Source organism: Pelecanus crispus, chromosome 15 (assembly GCF_030463565.1).
Source record: "Pelecanus crispus isolate bPelCri1 chromosome 15, bPelCri1.pri, whole genome shotgun sequence".
Taxonomy (NCBI): Eukaryota; Metazoa; Chordata; class Aves; order Pelecaniformes; family Pelecanidae; genus Pelecanus; species Pelecanus crispus.
In genome coordinates this window covers 6,310,089-6,329,065 of record NC_134657.1, presented here as the reverse complement: position 1 = coordinate 6,329,065, position 18,977 = coordinate 6,310,089, and the positions used below count along the sequence as shown (strand labels likewise).

General features: G+C 48.2%; 1 protein-coding gene across 2 annotated transcripts in view; it reads left to right on the top strand.

Annotated features, from left to right (window-relative positions):
• The window catches only part of NOC2L (NOC2 like nucleolar associated transcriptional repressor), a 54,672-nt gene that overhangs the window by 17,660 nt on the left and 18,035 nt on the right, over positions 1–18,977 (top strand). For both annotated transcript variants that reach the window (XM_075721513.1, XM_075721512.1), the window contains exons 12-15: positions 1,084–1,195; positions 8,209–8,322; positions 8,492–8,593; positions 13,424–13,567. In XM_075721513.1, the coding sequence (XP_075577628.1) occupies positions 1,084–1,195; positions 8,209–8,322; positions 8,492–8,593; positions 13,424–13,567 (472 nt within the window). The remainder of the gene's footprint in view (positions 1–1,083; positions 1,196–8,208; positions 8,323–8,491; positions 8,594–13,423; positions 13,568–18,977) is intronic.

Sequence of the window (18,977 nt, the reverse complement as noted above, 5' to 3'; positions counted from 1 at the left end):
CCCTCTCCTGGATTTCTCGGCAAGCTCTTTGGGGAGCGTTTCATTTATCAGACTTGAGCCTGTTGTCTGGGGAATGCATTTTTTTAAAAACAAATTAAAAAAAAAAATCCTCATTAATGCTCAAGGCATCCATGTGTTCAAGTACAGGTCATTCAGAGTGAGAGGTTTCTAGAGTGGTGCAGTAATGAGGTCTGGTGTCTTTCAGGGATAGCTCTGCATTCTCCCCTCTGCTGCTGGCTTACGTGGTGCTGGGGGAGGTGACCCTTCTCAGTCCCAGCCTTACAAAGGGAGCTGGCTCTACTTCTTTCTTAATACCTGAGTGCGTAATGGTTTGAAGTGTGGGTCAAAGAAGGTCTGTCCTCTTCCCCTCTGTGCTGATTACTGGCTGTTCAAATGTATGTGTTGCTTCTCTGAAGGAGATAGGAATAGCTCAGGTGCTCCTCCGGATTGGGAAGAGCTGAGCAGATTTGGCTGTGAGAGGTCACTCTCATTCCCACTCTGTCCTTTCTGATATGCTGGTCACTGCTAGTCCAGCTCCTTCTGCCTCGGTGACATTCCACACTAAGAGGGTCACTGTTTGGGTGACAGCATGAACTCTGTGGGTACACAGAGGGTACGTAGCCTGAAATGGGAAACATCTTCCTCCTTGTAGTCCCTCTCATATGCTGGGGGAGCCCTTTTCATGGTCAAGCTTGCTGCTTTAGACAGGCATTTCACTGCTGGTTCCTGCCACTTTTTCTTGCATACCTACCTGTGCTGGGAGCATGAGAGCTGAAAGTGTTGAACATGACTAAACAGCATCAGTGATAAACTTCATCTGCAAAGGTCTTGTCTTGTAGCACTTTCTCTCAGCAGAAGCTGGAATCCTAGTGCTTTGATTGCAGGAATTTGCGTGTTAGTGTTAACAGCTTTAACATGTGAATTCTATTTCCAGCTATGGTATAGCTTCGGCAGCTCAAAGAGTTTGCTGTGCAATGTCTTTGTTTTGCAGAGTAGGAAAGGCTCTCAAGTGTCACTGAAGGCTGCAGGTGCAGTTCCTGTATAAACTTGGCCTAATACCCTTTCTGCTTTTTTTGTCTCTAGGCTGGTACCAACGTCTCGTTTCTACCCTCTGCGCATGCACTGCATCCGTGCACTTACGCTGTTGTCTGAGAACACCAGGACCTTCATCCCAGTGTTGCCATTTATCCTGGAGGTTAGTTGGTTCCTGCTGACCTAGCAACGGGCTGATGCCTACTACCTAATAAGCACACTCACTCACTATACCCACCAACAGCTCCCAAGATTGCCCAATTTGCTTACTCCCTAAAATCCCTGGCAAACAGCATCAGACAGAATGTATTGTTTGGTTAGCAAATAGGATTAAACTTCTATTGGCCTGTGAGCAGAGAGTATCTGAGATCACCTGGGTGCAAAAATACATTCCTAGGTGGTTTAACTAATGCAGCTGGAGTAGGCAAAGGGTTTCCCAAGGAAGAGGTTCAGAGGCTCAACTGGTTGCAGTAACTCCCCAAGCTGTTGTTACTTGATCCTGCTGATGTGTTCATATCTTATCAAAAGGAAGAGTTTCTCCTAACTGCAGATGAAGGAAAATGGAAGGAAAAAGCCCTTCAAGAATTAAGAGTTTATTTAGGAAAAAGATATCCATGAATGCAGCCTGGCAAAACGTAGTGTGTTTGGTGAAATACTGGTGCTAAGTGACCATCCAGCTTTCCCACGTGTCAGAAGCCTGACATCTTTCCACACAGCTCTTTCTAGCCTTGCTGCTGTGAGAAGGTAGCACAGAAGTGGTGCAGCCAAATTTCACTGAACAAGCGTGAGCGAGGGAGGGTGAGGAGTGCAGAAGCCCCAGTAGGTCAGCATGAGGCTGGACGCTGAAGAGGAGGAGGGAGGGAGACTTCTATAATAAATGACCTGAGTCAGCCAGGCTCATTCCTAATCAAGTTCTGTTGAAGCAAAGGATTTTGTGGTTTCGTGTTGTTATAAACGTCCTTTGCAAACCACATCCTCTGAGCCTGTGGAAGGCAGCGATGTTTATAAATCTCCTCCTGCTCTCCCGCCTCTCCACTGCTCCTTGGCCCTGGCCTGTGTGGCTTTGCCATTCGCCTGCTTCCTTCCTCTTGTTCATGCATATTTGAAATTCTGCCAACCAGATTGAGTGATAGAGGCATCTCCACCCTGGGGTAGTAGAGCTTGGGGTGAGGATGGTTTTTCTGCTTTTTACTTTTTAGTGCTCTGAGACATAAAGCCTTTTTCCCCTCAGGGCCTTGCCCCCCTCTTTGCATTCTGGCCCCGACACCTTGGCTGTAATCTGTGTGTCGGGCCCCAGCCAGACGTTACCACACTGCACGCTGAGCTTCCTCCCAGCCTCCGCAAGCCCCTGACCACATCCGATCCTGCTGTGTTTGTTTGTGAGGCACTACTCAGCTTAGCTTGTCCAGGTGTTGGTGAGAAGAAAGAGATGGGGGCAGGGTAAATGTGTGCATGTGTGTTGCTTGCATACTCTTTCATGTTACTTTAACAATTATTTTGCTTTAACTTCTGTAACCCAAGATGACTGGCATGATGTTAAGCTCCATACCTCCCTGCAGCTCTCAGCCTTTCCTTCTTCCTGCCTATCTCCTGCAAGGGATCCCTCAAATATATTCTGTGGAGTTCCCAAGAGCATTCAGGGCTATTCCCTTTATACTTCCATCTCTTCCCAACTCCCCTCTCGTCTCTGTTAGAGGTATCTGAACCCACTTACAACCCTTAGTGTGTCTCCACAGGCCGTCTTCAGGCAGGAGGTGTATTCCAGCAGTGTGGATGAGATGGTGGGAAGCTTTAGCACACAGAGGGGAAGTGCCCTGCCCAAACTCCCAAGGTGGCTGTGGTGATGCTGGGGGGAAGAATCTGCATTCTGATGCCCAACCTAGTGCTTTAACTATGAGCCTGTTTCTGCCAGCTCACAAATTCAGCAGTGACTTAGTCAATAGACATTAGTTCCGTGCCACACCATGTCTTGAAACAAATTCCATTTTAAGCCCATTATCCAAACCATCATGAGATTGAGGGATCTGATCAGTGTGTTGGTAGTATGCAGGAGTAGGCTTGAGGGGCCTGACTGTGGTCAGGGGAATGGGGTGAAGCCTTTCCAGCATAAGGTATGCTCCATTTGATAGGAAGGAGGTCAGTCTGTCACTGTTGCAACTGAATCCAAGTGCAGTAAAAGAATGGCTGTGGAGTTTGTGACCCTGTGTTTTGGAGAGGGCTTTACATGGTCTTAGAGTATAGATTCTGTGAAGCTTCTTGTGTAAGAAGTGACTGTGTAACCCTGTTTTCCTTCCCCCTTCTCCATCAAGGAAACACAACCTTTGCTACCTCTTGTCTCAGCCCTGTCGCTGCTGTGCTTTCAAGAGATGGCAGATTGAATGTTTGTGCAATTCCCGTAGGCACAGGAATTCCCCAAGCCCCTGCCCATGGAAGTGAGAGCTGGCTGCTTGATGCATCTTGACAAGGGCTGATGCTCCCCAGCATGGGCATCCAGTGCTGTCTCCTCCTGACTCTGCTTTCCAGGATGAAGTAAAAGAAGCAGCTTGCTAAAATTCCATCTTAGGAGGAGGTGGCTTGGGAGAGAGTATAAAGCAGGCAGGCTTTTATTTTCTTATTGTTACTCCCCTTGAAGGGCCTGTGAGATCCCAGGCTTTTTTTTTTTTTTTAATCACTTCCATTATTGTGTGCCAGGCACTAGTTTCTGCAGCAGGAACATTGGTGGCTCATGCTGGAAGGCAGGTGTGGATAAACAAGGCGGAAATCTCCCTGCAGGCAGACTTCGCATGCCAATTTAAAATTGGCTTCCCCTGTGGAGGGATGGGAGAGGATGTTAACCCTGACATGCTTAGGAAGGCATGAGTTTTTCCACTTTGACACTTAAATGGCTTGAGTCTTGTTTTGGATGTGCAGCTTGCTTTGGAGAAAGTCCCCAGGGGCTTGGAGCGCAACATATATGGGAGCGGGCAGTGGGTTGTGTTGGAGGAAATCGGCCGATGCGAAGATTGTAGTTGGAGAGTTGATAATGCTGGACACTGTCATACATGTAAGCACAGATCTGAAATTTGTTTTCTATAAGACAAGGGCTCTTTGCCTCCTTTACACAGAAGAAGAAAAACTGGAACTTAAGACAGACTAAGCTGAACCACCGCACCAACTGAAGATGTATCTTTCCTTTTTCCTCATTCTCCTCCCTCCACCACTGTATTGCAGCTCTTAAATTCTGCATCACAGCCCTGCAGGTATCAGGGGTTGTTTGAGTGAAATCATGCCTGACCAATCTAATAGACTTCTATGATGAGATGATTGGCTCAGTGGATGAGGGGAGAGCAGTGGATGTTGTTTATCTTCTCTTTATCGAGGATTTGGATACCATCTCCCATAACTTCCTCACAGACAAGCTGATGAATTGCAGACTAGATAAGCAGATGTGAGGTTTATTGACAGCTGGCTGAACTTCCAGGCTCATGCTGTGATCAGTGGCATGAAATCTAGCTAGAGGCTAGCCACTAGAGATGTACCCCAGGGATCGATACTGGGGCTGATACTGGCTATCGTATTCATTAATGGTTTGATTGGTGGGGCAGAGTGGCACCATCAGCAAGCCTGCAGATGATACAAAGTTGGGAGGAGTTGTTGATACACTAGATAAGAGTCCTCAAGATTCAGAGGGATCTTGACAGGTTGGAGAAACGGGCGGGGAGAAACCTCATGTAGCTCAACAGAGAGAAATGCAATGTCCTGCACCTGGGGAAGAATAACCCCATACTAACAACATCCTGGGCGCTGACTGTTTGGAAAGCAGCTTTGCAGAAAAGGACATGGACAACAAGTTGACCAACAGCCAGCGATGCACCCTTGCAGTAAAGGCCAATGGCATGCTGGGTGCAGCGTCAGAGCTTTGCCAGCAGTTTGACTGTGCTCTTCCCTGTCTGCTGAGCACTAGTGAGCCCACAGCTGGAGCGCTCTCTAGTTCAGGGCTCTCCAGGGCAAGAGAGACATGGACATACTGAAGTGAAGGGATTAGAGCATCTCATGTGAGGAGAGGCTGCGAGCCTCAAGAAGAGGAGGCTCAGGGAGGATCTTATTAATCTGTATAAAATACCTGAAAGGAGGGTGCATAGAAGATGGAGCCAGGCTCCCCTAAGTGGTGTTCAGTGACAGGACAGGATGCAATGGGCACAAACTGAAGCGCAGAAGGGTCTGTCTGAACGTCAGGAAACACTGTTGGTTGGGGTTTTTTTGGGGGGTGGGTTGGTGGGTTTTTTTGTTTCTCTTTTTTTACTGTGAGGGTCACTGAGCGCTGGGTTGCCCAGGAAGGTTGTGGAGTCTCATCCTTGGACATACTGAAAAGCAATCTGGACCTGGGCAGCTGCCTTTAGGTGGCCCTGCTTGAGCAGGTTCGGCAAGATGACCTCCAGAGCTCTCTTCCAACCTCAACCATTCTGTGAATAAAGAGGCTGAAGCCAGATTTTACGCTAATCAGACTGTGTCGGAGTGGCTTAATAAGCGCTCTCAGCCCTTCCCTCAGTGAAGTGGGAGGGTGACTGACAGACCTGGGGCCCAGCAAAGCACTGTATCCCTGTGTGCCTGGGGCAGCCGGTTTTGGGGTGATCAAAGCAGATGCCAGGAGGCTTTTGCTAGAGCCTGAGACAAAGAAATGGGGGGCAGATGGGGCAATACAGTGGGAGTGCTGCGGGTGCAGAGTTGGTTTTCTGATTTGCACTCTGGCAGTGTAAACTGCGTGTCTGAGGATCCTTCCAACTAGCCACATGGAAACTGACTGTGAGCCTGAGATTGCCAAAAATCCTTCTCCTTCCTGCCTGTGTTGCCCTGTCCTTTCCTCTGTCTGCTAGTGGTTATCACTTAAGCCAAACTTTTGGCTTTTGACATTTTCTGGCCCTCTAGTCCCTCATTATCGCCTTTCCACCCTGCCACAGGATTCCTAGACATCAGTCATCCTCTCCTTCAGTCTGGCTGTTAGCTGATCCATTCTGCACAGTCTAGAGATGGGAACCACATTTTCCCCCCTTCCCACATGTCCTGACTGTCTCCCTAGCACCTCCTGGGAGAGTTTCAAAACCTCTGGTTGCTTTTTCCCCCGCTTGCCTAGCGGCATGTTAGGATCCCACAGAGCCTGATGCCTTTTGCTTTAATGCGTCTGACCTCAGGGATCAATACTACTGTTTTGGCCAAAGAAATAACCGTGCATAACGAGGTTTATAGCATCGATTCCCTAGGCTAGGGCTCTTTGTTTTCACAAGCCACCAAGTTTGTCCCTCCCTTCCAAATAACCTGGATTGACAAATAAAATGTAAAAAAATCAATAGTCGTCTTCATGCTTTTCTGGCCTGAGGGCATCCATGTGACCTGAACACCCTCCCTTTCCTCCTCACCTCACCCTCTAGCAATCAGTGTGCTGCATCCCCACTTTGCTGGGCTGGTTGGGGTCTGATGATGAATGTGTTGCTGCTGCATAGAGGGAATAGAAATTATTTCCTGCTCAGGAGTGCAATTTAAAAGCATTGGGGACATGGAGAGGAACTGTAGGTTGCTTTGGAGGTGCTCAAAAGTATGGGTGGGCAGGATATTCTCCTCATCAGCCTCCTTCAATGGTTGTCATTAGATATGCAAATGATTGCCAATTGTTGGCTGGGTTTTTTTGTTGTGGGGTGTTTGTTTTTTTTGTTTTGGGGTTTTTTGGTTTGGTTTTTTTTTTTTTTTTTTTTTTAATGAGATCCCATTGCTAATGAACACCTCCCTTGATTGCCACTTGTTATCACCTGATGGGGGTCTTTGGGAATCTGCCCCAGATCAAGTGGTTTTTGCAGTTCTTGCCATCTTTCTCCTGAGGTCTGCCCCTACCAGTCTGGGAAAGGGCGTATTTGTATTGCTGCTCATTTTAGAAACGTTTTGCTCCTTCCTGTACCACAGCTTCAGAGGAAGAGCAGCACAGCGCACAGGCTTATTGGGATAGTGTACCCTGTTGCCTGATGTCTGCTCAGGGCAGTAGGGACTAAGGCAGATTCTGGCTCTAGCTGATTTCAGCTGAAGATAGCTTTCCTGCATGCTAAATGTAGCCTTTTGGGGAAGTGAAGAATGGAAATTCTCATTGATTCATGTTACCCTTCCCCCACTGAAGTTGGGAAACTCCTCCCAAAAAGGGGGGAGCGGGGAAAAGGCTTTCATAGCAAGTTCTTGGTCTTGATTACAGTTTGTTACGTTTTAAGGCAATAACGGCTCTTCTTAATTAAAACCAAACTTGAGATGCCACCCTGGAGAGCCAGTCACACACACATATGTAAACTTCCTCTCCATTTTCTTCCTTCTACTATGTAAGCTTCATACCTTCTGTTTCAGAAATGCTCCTCTCCCCAACCATTATCATTAAACAAACTCTGGAAAAACACAGAAGCGAAGGTGCAGGTCTGCCTTTTGATGTTAATACTAGTCTGCTGGGCATCCAGCTGTACCCTAGAGCTTGTGCGTGCTCATCATTTTGATGAGCAGGGTGCATGGTCTCCTCAAACTCTGGGAAGGGGCCAGCTTTTCTCCACATCCCTTGCTATAAAATGAAATGTGTCCATGGAGAATAATATGCACTTGCTCAAAGGCTGTTCGGTTATAATTGGTACAAGGGATGCCAATGGGAAGCGTGTTAAAATAGAAACCTTGCCTGGCAATGGGTGTTTGTGAAAAGGACTTACTGGTCTCTCTGCTTCCTGGGACAATTGTTTCAGTGACAGTAAAAGGATAATGGATGTGGTGTAAGCAACATTTAGTCTTGCTGTTGAAAAGCTTCTCACATTAAGGGACAGAAATGCACTCAAGCTTTGTAGTATGATCTTTCTGACCCTTAGAAGCATGGGTCTGAGGAACAAACCTCTAGTTTCTTGTGCTGTTGCTTGCATTGGTTTCCTTTTACCTCATACTTCTGTGTCATCTTTCACACTCGGGTCCCTAAAGCTTCAAGTGTGGTTGGTGTTTGCTCCCTAACTGCCCCTTGCTAGGGTATTTAAGAAAGCTGTGGTACAGCGATCAGAACAGGCAAGCAGGAATCAGGATTTCTGGATTGTCCTCTCAGCTCTGCCACCAACTGCATGATCTTAGTTGAGTCATTTGGTATCTGTTTTGTTTTGCGGTGTGATCATCTTTACACTCATTTTTTTTCTGTTGTAGGTTTTCCAACAAGTGGATTTCAACAAGAAGCCAGGACGTATAAGTGCTAAGCCTATAAACTTCGCGGTGATCTTGAAGCTTTCCAATGCCAACCTGCAGGAGAAGGCCTTCCGAGTAAGTGGAACCCCAGCAGCCAACAGTGCACAGTTTCTCTAGACAACAGAGCTGCCCTAGCGATGTGCTTTGTGTTCCTGTCCTGTAAGGCTGGAGACTCATTTCTCAATCTGGGTGCTGTAGGGTTTAGTTCCTATCTGATATCTCTATTTCTGCTTCCCCTACCCAGGATGGACTCATTGAACAGCTTTATGACCTGATGCTTGAGTATCTGCATTGCCAAGCCTACAGCATTGAATTCCCAGAGTTGATTCTCCCCACTGTCATTCAGGTAAGGTGTAAGATGCTTCTTGGTCATGCCGTGAATGTGCACAGAGCAGGATAAAGCCATTTATGCTAACAGTGAACTCAAGATGGCCCCTCACAGTGTGAGAAGAGCGCCATTTATCTTTTCTTAATTACAGTTTGTCTTTGCATTTTGGGGAATTCTTGGGGAGGAACAGAGGCATCCAATCTAATGAGGAGGCTGAAGGTAGGTGAAAGTGGCTGTGGAGTTAGCCACTCTTTTGGGAGCCAAAGTGGAAGAGAGGGCTGCATAACTGCTGTAGAGATTTGTTTTTCACTAGTGAATGCAGATGTCTTCTTGGCAATTCAGAGTTGTCTGAATTGCTGTCTTGTCTCTAAGCGGTACCTGTGCTCCGTAAGCCCATACTTTTCCTTGCCTTGCAGCCTCCCTCACGTGCTCTCCACAAGATGGCAATCTTCCCTCCTTTCACAGCATCTCCATCGACTGGGGCACTTTCTCCCCAGGTCCCTCCATAGAAAACAGTACAATTCCTGTCTCCATCCCTCCTCCTTGCTGCACCTAACAGCAGTGCTGCAAAGTAGTCTCCTTTACCTCTCCCCTGGCATTCCATGGGTGCTGGGTGTTCTTCCTAGCTACTTCATGTTTACATACTTCATTGTCTGCAACAAAACTGCCTAATAGTGCTGTGCATCTGGGTGAATAATCCTTCCCTAATACCTTGCTAGCTGGGTGGCTTCAGTTTTGAATGAGCAGTGTCCTCTCTGCTTTGAACAGTGAGCTTGCTCTATGCAAATGTGTTGGAACTTGTTCCCTCCCTTCCTCCCAGTCCTCTCTATTTTTAACTCACGAGTGGCAGGTGTCATAGAAGTTTGGCAGAGGGCTGCTGTCCTATCCTCCGTGGGGACACGAACTTCTGCTTTGCTTTGGTGTCTGCCGTGAGACCCTGTGTCTGCATACCTTGTTGCTATGATGCCTCTGGTTGACATGGGAGCAATGACTCGGTTTGGACCCGCGGGCTGCTTGGGAGGCAAATCTCCTTGTTTCTGCTGTATGTAATAGGCTGGCATCTGTCAGGCGCATGACTCTTGGCTGGGTCCCCGCAGCCTGGCACAGGCCATTGCCTAGCTGGCAGTAGGCAGCCTTGGCTAATGTGAGCTGACAGGCACTCTGCGCTAGGCGAGCGGCTCCTGTGCTTGCTCTCGCTTTGCGTGCTTCTCACTTATCGGCAGTGAACAAAGCCCTTTCCTCTCAGCCAGCAGCTGTTGAGAGCATCGAAGCTGTCGGAGCCGATGTTCTAGCTGGAATGAAAAACGGCTGACGGCCCTCTGGCACCAAACGCCCTGTGGCTTCCAAACACACCCTGGGACCAGCCTGTGTTTCTGCAGAGAATTAATGCTATCAGATTCCTATTTGGCTGCCACTAACCACAGCCTCGTGGCGTCTGCTGGGCTGGGGTGCTGAGGTTAGCTTCCCAAAATCTCAGAGTCTTCGGGAAAGTGTGGGGGGGAGGCTTTACTCCTGGAACGGTTCCAGTTAACTGTAAAAATCCATCTGTCCTGATTCTTCCTCCTCGATGAGCTCACGCTTCTCTCAGTGCCGTGTCGTAGGAGCTGCGTTCCAGCTGGCAAGGGTTGCGTTCCTCGTCTTCTGGTCAGCGGCTTTGGGAGAAGCTAGGCTGAACTGCCTTCAAACTGAACTTTAAAACCTCCTTGCCTGGAAGGCAGGAAGCACCCGGGCAGATCAAAGGAAAGGAGAGCCAGTAGGGGCGGGAGGCAGTTCAAAGGCTTCTGTTCTGCCCGGCTGCTGGGACGACCCCATGGCAGTCACTGCCTCCAAAGGCTGGGAAGGAGCTCAGAGTGCAGAGCCCGTGTGTCTGGATGCCTGGAAGAGACTGCTTCTTCCCTCCCCTAGAGCCCTGACAGGCAGCACAGAGCAGAGGTGGGAGGTTAAAGGGAAAAACAGGGCAGGTGTCGATAAGGGGTAGGTACTGCTGGGTGGAGGCAGGAGATGGCATAATTGAGGCACAACTTGCAGCTAGACAGAAGGGCAGGAGGTGCCAGTTTGCCTTGCCAGCAGCCGCTCCTACTACTGCTTGCTCTCTGTCCTGAGTTGGAATATTCCCTCTGCTTTTTGTGAGTGGGGGATTGGGCTTGATTTGGGTTCCCTGGAACACACACGCCCAGCTGCTTCAGATCATTTATAGTTCCCTGCGTCATTTACAGTAAGAGGAGCTGGGTTTTTCCTGTGGTCTCTGCTGGTATAAACCATTGGTGTTTAAGGCTGGCAGTTCAACAGAATCAATCCCACTAATCACAGAGCTGCTTAGCTGGGAACCGATGTGAGATGTTAACGACATATATGCACACATGCATACACGTGTGTGTTCCGATTGCTTTTATTCTGGAAAGATATGGTTGTATTTGGCAGAGTGGAAAAAGGCATACACAGAGTCCCTTTCTGTCTCCTCTGTCTTCTTTTACCTTCTTGGTTGTGTTCCCTGCCTCTTAACACAGGACTGAGATCTCATTACGTTTCGTTAATATCTGTGGCAGATAGTGGTGGGACTGTGAGGGATTGCAAGGGAAGGAGAGAGGAGGGGGAAAGAAAAAATGAAGCATACGGCTGGGAGAGCGAACACACGGCACCAAACTGCACAGATAGAGACTGAGATTTTGCAGGATTTCTGGTGACACTTCTGCAATGGAAGAAAAATAATAATGTATGTGGCAGCGGATGAAATGGATCTGGGGCTGCAGCTGTGGGGATCAAGTGAGATAAATCAAATGACAAATGCATCTCTCAGTGGAGATAAATATGCAGTACCTATAAAAAATAAATATTTTAGCAAGGAGGACTGAGGGTAGGACAGGCTTCACCAACAGAAGACTAGTTTTCCTGATGGTTTCTTTGTACTTGTTTGATAGGCTGTTTGCTTTGTGGAAAGGGGGAAAGGTGTTCATTTTAACTCAACGTTTTTCTGAGTTGGATGTGTGATGGCTGGGGATAAAGGGACAAGAGAAGCCCCTGCTGCTAGGTAATGGGGGACATTCTCCATGTGCGTAGCAGACAGCAGATCCTGCAGCAATATACCCATCAGGAGAGCAGTGTCCTGATAGAGAAGGGCTAGGTGTGACTGTCACCTCTCGCTTAACATTTCATACCTACCCACTTGGCATGTAAGATCAAGCCAACACGTAGGCTTGACAGGAGGGAGACATCTTCCTCCTTCCCCCAGCTCTGTCTTTTGAGGCAGAACATTTGAAGCCCTAAGTAGAGAAAGCAGTACTGTACTTGCTGACTAGAAACCCTTTCTCTCTATCATGTAGCATCTGCAGATCCCAGCTGAGATGAAGGTTCCATTGTGGTTAACCATTTTCTTTTGCCTTGTTGGATCTCTTTCTCTAAATCAAGTGTCTGTGTAGTGTGTGTGTGTGTGTGTATATGGCTCTAGCAAAGAGTCTGGCCTGCAGAATTTGAACAGCACTCCAGAGGCTTGTCTTAGGGTTGGTCAAAACTGTTAGCAGAGAGTGTAGTAAACTGGCATTCAAGCCATGAGTCAGTCTGGACACCCCCATCTCTCTGTCAGCAAGAGTGTCCACTGCTGCCTCAGCTTTTAGTTTGGAGGTGTCAGAACAGTGCAGTGGTGTTGGAGGGTCATTTGTATTGGAAGGGGAAATCTTCTTTGGTGGGGAGAAAAGAGGTTTGCTTGAGGACAAGGCTACTGAGATAAAAAAAAAGAAAACAACACAAAACATGCTCTGTTTGCAATGAAGTCTCATCCTGTGAGAGTAGTGAAGTGTGCTTTGGGCACAGAGGGAGGGCAGGAGCAGATTCTCTGTGAGTAGGATGGTACTTGCCCCTTCAGGCAGCAGTAGGGTTTGTGGTTTCCTGGCAGACTGGCTCTTGTCCTGAGGGTTACACGTAAGGCCTTGGGTCTAAAAGAAAGAATTATCTAGGCATATGCTGCACAACTTGTCCACAGAGAGGGTCATTCTGTGAACTTTTGTGTGGTGGGCGTGTGGGTTTGCGCGCTTGATAAATCAGTGGTGCCAGTTGGAGCTGGATTGGTACAGTCAGACATTAAGCAAACTTCACCCCGTGTGACTCTGCAGGTGGCCATCAGTCCTGACCCGCAGCTCTGCTGCTGTAGCAGCACCAAGTTTTCCCACCGAGCTATGCCAAAGACCCTTACTCCCAGTCCACAGAAACTTCCACCCCGATTTTAAGTCTGTTCTCAAGCTCTGCCTTCAATTCCAGCCATCAGTATCATCCACAGCCTCTTGTATTTGGTGTTCCCATTCCAATATCCGCTGGTGTTCTACAGTCTTAACTCACAGGCACCTTTCCCCATTCTAATCCTGGCTTCCCTGTGCTTTTGGCCATCTAGCATCCACAGGTATCCACTGTTATTCCTGGCCTCCGTGCATCTGGTCCACAGTCCCTCTTCCTATTTGGCTGAGCAGGAGACAGAGATATTGTACAATGGCAGCTAGGAGCTGAGGCCCCAGAGGGCATAAACTTTTTTCCTGCTGGCTGCTCGAATTCCACTGCTACTTTTTTTTCAGAAAGAAGTAGTGTTAAAGGGTGCAAAGAGCTGGTTTTGAGCAAGGCCTCTGTGCTGGATTGTATACAAACATCTGGCCTGTCACTGCAACTCTTTGCATCCTCCCCGCCCAGGGTGGCAGGACCCCCGGGGTTGAATATGGGTGATACATTGGAGTATGGTATGACCTGAAGGGAAAAGGCGCCCCGTGCTGTCTGGCACTGGGGTGGGAAATGGTTTTTTGCTGATGGGATCTGTTTATGGAAACTATTACATTGCTTTCATTCTTCCTCTCCTTTTCCTCCTCCCAGCTAAAAACTTTCCTGAAGGAATGCAAGATTGCCAACTACTGCAAGCCTATCCATCAGCTCCTGGAGAAACTGCAGGAAAATTCTGCCTATATCGCCAGCAAGCGTCAGAAAGCTACCTTCGGCGTGGCCAGCAGGGAGTCTGTGGTGAGTCTGCTACTTCGATTTGGGCTTCCTGGAAAGACAGTCAGACTCCAGCTGCTGGGGTTGAGCGGGTGGCAGAGGGAGGAGGGACGACGAGATCATGGAAACGGGAGTGTGTGGGGTGGGGCAGATGTTCACAAACAACTGAACTCGGCAGGGCTCTGATGCTATAGCTGGCAAGACTCTGCAGCCAAGAGCCTCATGGAAAACACAGTCCATAAATTATACCCTTCTATTATTTATAACACACACACACACATATGCATAGAAGTGCCTTGCTTTGCTGGGGCATCTCCTTTGCTGAGAAGTTTCTTGGGTTTCATCATCCCATTCCTGATATGTAGGTGCCAGTTCGTGCCTAAAGTGATGGGGGAATTCTGCCGCCTCTGTAAGCGTGTTGTTTCCTCCTAGTCTGTAGAGACCGGTCTCCAGCAGTGTAGAACCAAGCCATTGGCAGACTGATATGTGGCAGCTCAGGATCCTGAGGCAAACCTTTCCCCATTTTCCTGGGCCCTTGTGGAGACAGAGCTATAGAATCAGGAAAGTTATGAGCCGTAAGAACAGTGATCAGGCATCCTGGGCACTGCAGTTGCTTCTCAAGAGAGATGCTGGTATATTATTCTGTCTGCAACCTAAACATCCAGCCTGCTGAGAAAATGCTGAGCACATTCGACACCTAGAAAAGTTGCAGTGGCTCTGTGTGGCTCATAGGGCCTGTGGAGTAGTTGAGTTAACTGCCAGGATTCTACCTTAGTGATGAGATGAAGAGGAGTGACTAAGGTGATGATGGAGAACGGCTTCTTATCTTAGGAAATGAACTGTAGCACAACTAGAAAACAATATATTAGGGGGTGTGTTAGCTAATAGTTGGCCACCTGGCTAACAGGCTGAGATGCAGCCTTTTTCCTTGTTTCCCCCTGCTCCAGGAGTCTGCCTGCTCTGAGCCAGGGGATGGCTCCTAGGGACAGTGTGGCATATTGTCAGGACACACTTTTCAGTCTCCTTGCTTGAAGCTTTTTTTTCTTTTGCTTTGCTCCATCCTTCTTTGGGCACTTGTTAACCTGACCTAAACTCGGAAATATTTGAAATCCAGGCCCTATGTAAATGAAGCTGGAGGGAAGGAAGCCTTGTTGATGAAGCTTTGCGTGTCCTTTGGGTTGGACATTTTATCTTTGCGTTTTATCCAGCTCAGCAGCTTTTGCAAGCCTGATAGCAGGTGAACTGTGCGTGTGCATGCCTCTCTGTGTGAGAGGAAGTAGTGGGTCTGACTCTTCCTTGCCTGGCAGGAGAGAGGTCTGCAAAGTAATTGATGGGTCGGAGTGGTCTCTCTGGCCACATGGTATCATTGGAGAGTCTGGAGTTCTGCATCACTGAAAGCTCCACCTGTTGGCATGGAGCTGAGTACGGAGCAGAAGTTGCAGTGCAGACTAATTTGTCTTCAGACACTAAAGGGCAGGGACTGCAGAAAAATTAGCCTTTGAAATCCTGACATATCAATGCCAGGACACAGCAGCACGATTCTGGGATTAAGGGGTTGATGGAACTGGGTTTGAAGTGACGAAGTAGTCTTGGTTCTGTAAATGCCGTTCGGGGTTGGACTGTTTTGCTGAAGGAATTATGCTTCCCGTCTGGAGTGAAGTGGTTAGGGTTTTGTTGTTTTGTATTTTTTTGCGGGCAATGCTGCGACCACCCACCCGCTCTGCAGAGGTAGAGATTTCAGCCTCTAGGGCTCTCCATGAAACAGATGAGCTGGGGAAGGCCGTTGGCTAAATAAAACAGGGTTTCCAACAACTCTGCCACTGTCTGCTTTTCCCAGCAACTCAGGCTGCAGTCCCTTGTGTAAGAACTAAATGATTATTTTAACATCTTGCTGCCTGTGTGTCTACTAGTTGACATCGGTGCACCTGCTTTCCCAGGGACATCTGGGTGGCTGACTAGCATGATCGGGCAGGGCTGGCTCTGGAGGGGCAGCAACAGGCAGCCTGCCTTGAGTAAGGGAGGTTGGTTAAGGGAAGCGGGCACCAGTTTGCCAAGCCCGTTTGGAGTCAGCTGTTTCCCGTTTAAGGGGATAGAGCAACAGTGTGAAGTGCTGCTCAGGGAGCATGCTCAGACTGCCTGTGCAGTCTGTAGTTTTGCAGTGTGGTGTTGTCCCATAGGAGAAGGGAGCCTTTCTCTTCCATCAGTTAGTATCAGTGCTCCTGGGAGCAGAGGAAACAGCCCACTGCGTACTTCTGTGGGGTGGAAGAGCCGTAGTGGCTTATCTTTTGTGCCCAGGGGGCAGGTTTTGTGCCCAGGTGGCCCTGTGTTTTCCTTTGCAAGCAGATGGTGTAGATTCCCAAGAAGGGCCAAATCTCCCACAGAGACTGGGCTTCCCAGAAGGATTTGGAGTGTCCCTCAAAATCTGGGTTTAGTTTGCCAGGCTGTCTCCAAGGTATGTGGGGCATTGGCACTTCTCATGAGCAAACGCTTCCAGAAAAGGGAAGGAGAGGGGTGAGGGGAGGAGAGGTATTTGCATGTCCCCCTTGCCAGCAAGAGCAATTGAAAGCAAATGCTCTCTGGTATTCACATCCATGCATTTGTGTCTGCTCCACTGTAAGGAGCAGAGTCCAAATTCTGAGCTAATTCTTCCATGCAACATGCTGAAATGCGGCTTTCATGGGGGGAATTACAGAGAAATAGTTTTAAATGAGGGGGAAAAAGGTTGTGAGTGTGATCAGATCTGCACTCCTGAGTAGTGGGCATGCTTTAGAAAGCTGGATTTTACCTAAGGGTCTATATTCTATAATTTTAAAGAAGATACAGCCTGGGGATTGAACTTAGTGCTGTGAGGAGAGCATGGTGGTGCAATGTTTAATTTTACGTAGAGGGAATGTGGAGGGATCCCCCCTTGCATCCCAGGAGCTGTGGTATGGAGGGATAGGCACACCAAATGTGTTCAGCCTGACTTCTTCCACGTTATTTTAAGATTGAGAACTTTTTTGTAAGAAGCAGGTTAATATTTGAGAGTCAGTGCTTTTTTGAGAGTACAATGCTAATAGGTTACTATACTAATTAAGGTCTTTGTGAGGGGAGCCAAAAAAAGTGGAGCCTGCAGCTGAAATTGAATCCGGATGCGTAATGTGCAGCTCTGATTTTAGGTTTGCCTGCACTAGTGTGAGCCCTGGACTGGCAGGGGAAGATGCAGGGAAGGAAAAGAGTGCACCAGGATCCGCGGTGTGTGCCAGGCTGCGTTACTCCTCCGTGGCTTCCCAGGCAGACCTTTGCACTGAGCTGCGGAACCTTCGTTTAAGAACAGCGCAGCCCAGCAGGCCGTTACGCTTAATGAAATGTGAAGTGAGGGAATGAGCTGATGGAAAGCATTGCCTCATTTCCATGGGATTTCCAGATCTTCTGCATTCATCCCCATCTCACATTTCAGATGAGAGGTTTTTCTGGAGGGTGGGTGATGATCTTTGTTACAAGTGCTAGCGCTGTGGGCTTGATCCATGCCGGGTGTTGCCTGACAGCACAGTGATGCAAAAGCAGTAATAGATGGAGAATTGCAAATGGTTGAAGTGGGTGTGATGGCATCCACTCTCTCAGAAATTCCCGTTGAGGTGTTCTGACTAGAAAGGTGGGAGTGTTTTAATGGTCTTTCTTATCTCTGGATTCCAGCATACTTTAAAACCAAAAAAGCTGTATCAGACAGAACAAATAGACTTTTGCCCTCTGTAGGAAGAGTCTTTCTCAGCGGCTGTCCGTACCAAGCAGCATCAACAAATTGCCTGATTACAGCTGGCAGCCTGATACGAGCCTGATCTATAAATGGGGTGACTTTGTACTCCTCGGGAATTACTCCTCTTGCCATAGTGGTGGGTCAGATCGACAGTAAAGCTGGGCTGTCTGCTGGCTGGCGTCTCCGCTAGCGAGTGCTGCTGGAGTCGGCCGTACATCAGCTGTGCTTTCAGTCAGCCTGCCAGGGAGGAGACCGGAGAGCAGACACAGGCTCCAGCCGTGCAGACCTAGAGCCGTGTTGCAAACAGTCTCGTGGGGGTTGTGAGTCTGGGACCCGTGATTACCAGAAAGGGCCTGTTTGGCTTGATGCAGTATTGATAGCGCCTGTTGTAGGACGCATAAATAGATTCTGCGCCATTAGAGTGCAGGTGACACAAGCTGGTCGCCATTTAATTGCCAGAGTTCAGCTCCTGGTGCCAGCTGCAGAGACCACAGATCATCTCCACTTCCCTCCCAGTGATGGGCCAAATCGAGAGCTGGCGGAGACTGATGTATTTCACTTCACAATATGCACTGAGTATTTGCTTATTTGTCTAAGCTGGGAGCTCTGCTCTATCCACTGCAGAGACCTGTGCTTTCTGTCGTCTGGTTCATATGCTGCTCTTTAAACAAACTTTTTCCCACACCTTGGCTCACAGACTGCAGCAAACACACCACAGCTCCCTAGTTTTGTGGCTCAGCTCCCCAGAAGTGGTTGATTTGGGATCTGCTGAAGAATATTTCAGCTGCTGCTGTGTTTTCTGCTGTGAAGGTGATCGGGCCTTTTGTTCCCACCCTCAAACAGGAGCATTGTGTACACACAGCTGCCCGTACAGAGCTCTGGATTTGTTGTCAGCCCTGGACTCGAGATACTCTTTTTGGCTCTGTGTTGACCTTTGAGTTTATCTATGCTAACCTTTGTTCCTGTTGCTTGTTCCCTTCCTCCTTCGCCTGTTTCAATTCCTACTTGTATGTCATGTCTTTCTGCTTACATTAGATTGACTTTTTACTGTGGGGTAATGCAAAGCCTCTGGGCACTGTGGTAATCCAGTTAACAGGTACGGTTCTGTGTGGGTTTTAAGTTAAAGGGATGGCGGCAGGTTAAGAAGAATGTATTTTAATACGACATACCACCACTCCCCTTTCATCACTAACATGCCAAATGATTGAAGCGTAAAAGAATTTTTAACCATCTAATTTGTTTCCCACCATTTACGGTGTTTGCACCTCCCTGCTTGGACAGCGGAAACAGGCTCGGCACTTCTTCATGCTCTGCTCTCTCAAGGTTGGGATGAGTCCAAGACCCTGCAGGGGAATGTTTGTTTCAAAAATAAACACTTGGCTGTAGAACGGGGGGAAAAGGCAATCAGACATCTTTGGTACTTAGGTCTTGTAAATGCTTGCATGAGGTTTTTCTGAATTAAGAAGCAAGAACTGAGCAGGTAATCAAATGCCTCCATTGAAGGAGCAGGGGACAGTTTTTGTCCTGATGGATCCTGTGATCTGTCCCTTTGATTCCTACCTTTGGGTTTCAGTTGAAGTAATTTCTTTTTCATTACAGTAGGCTGCATCATCTGACTTGACTTCTGTATCAGTGTCTTCTCACTAGAGCTAGAGTAGAAGTGAATGATCAAGGCCAAGATAGTAATAGTGGATCCCA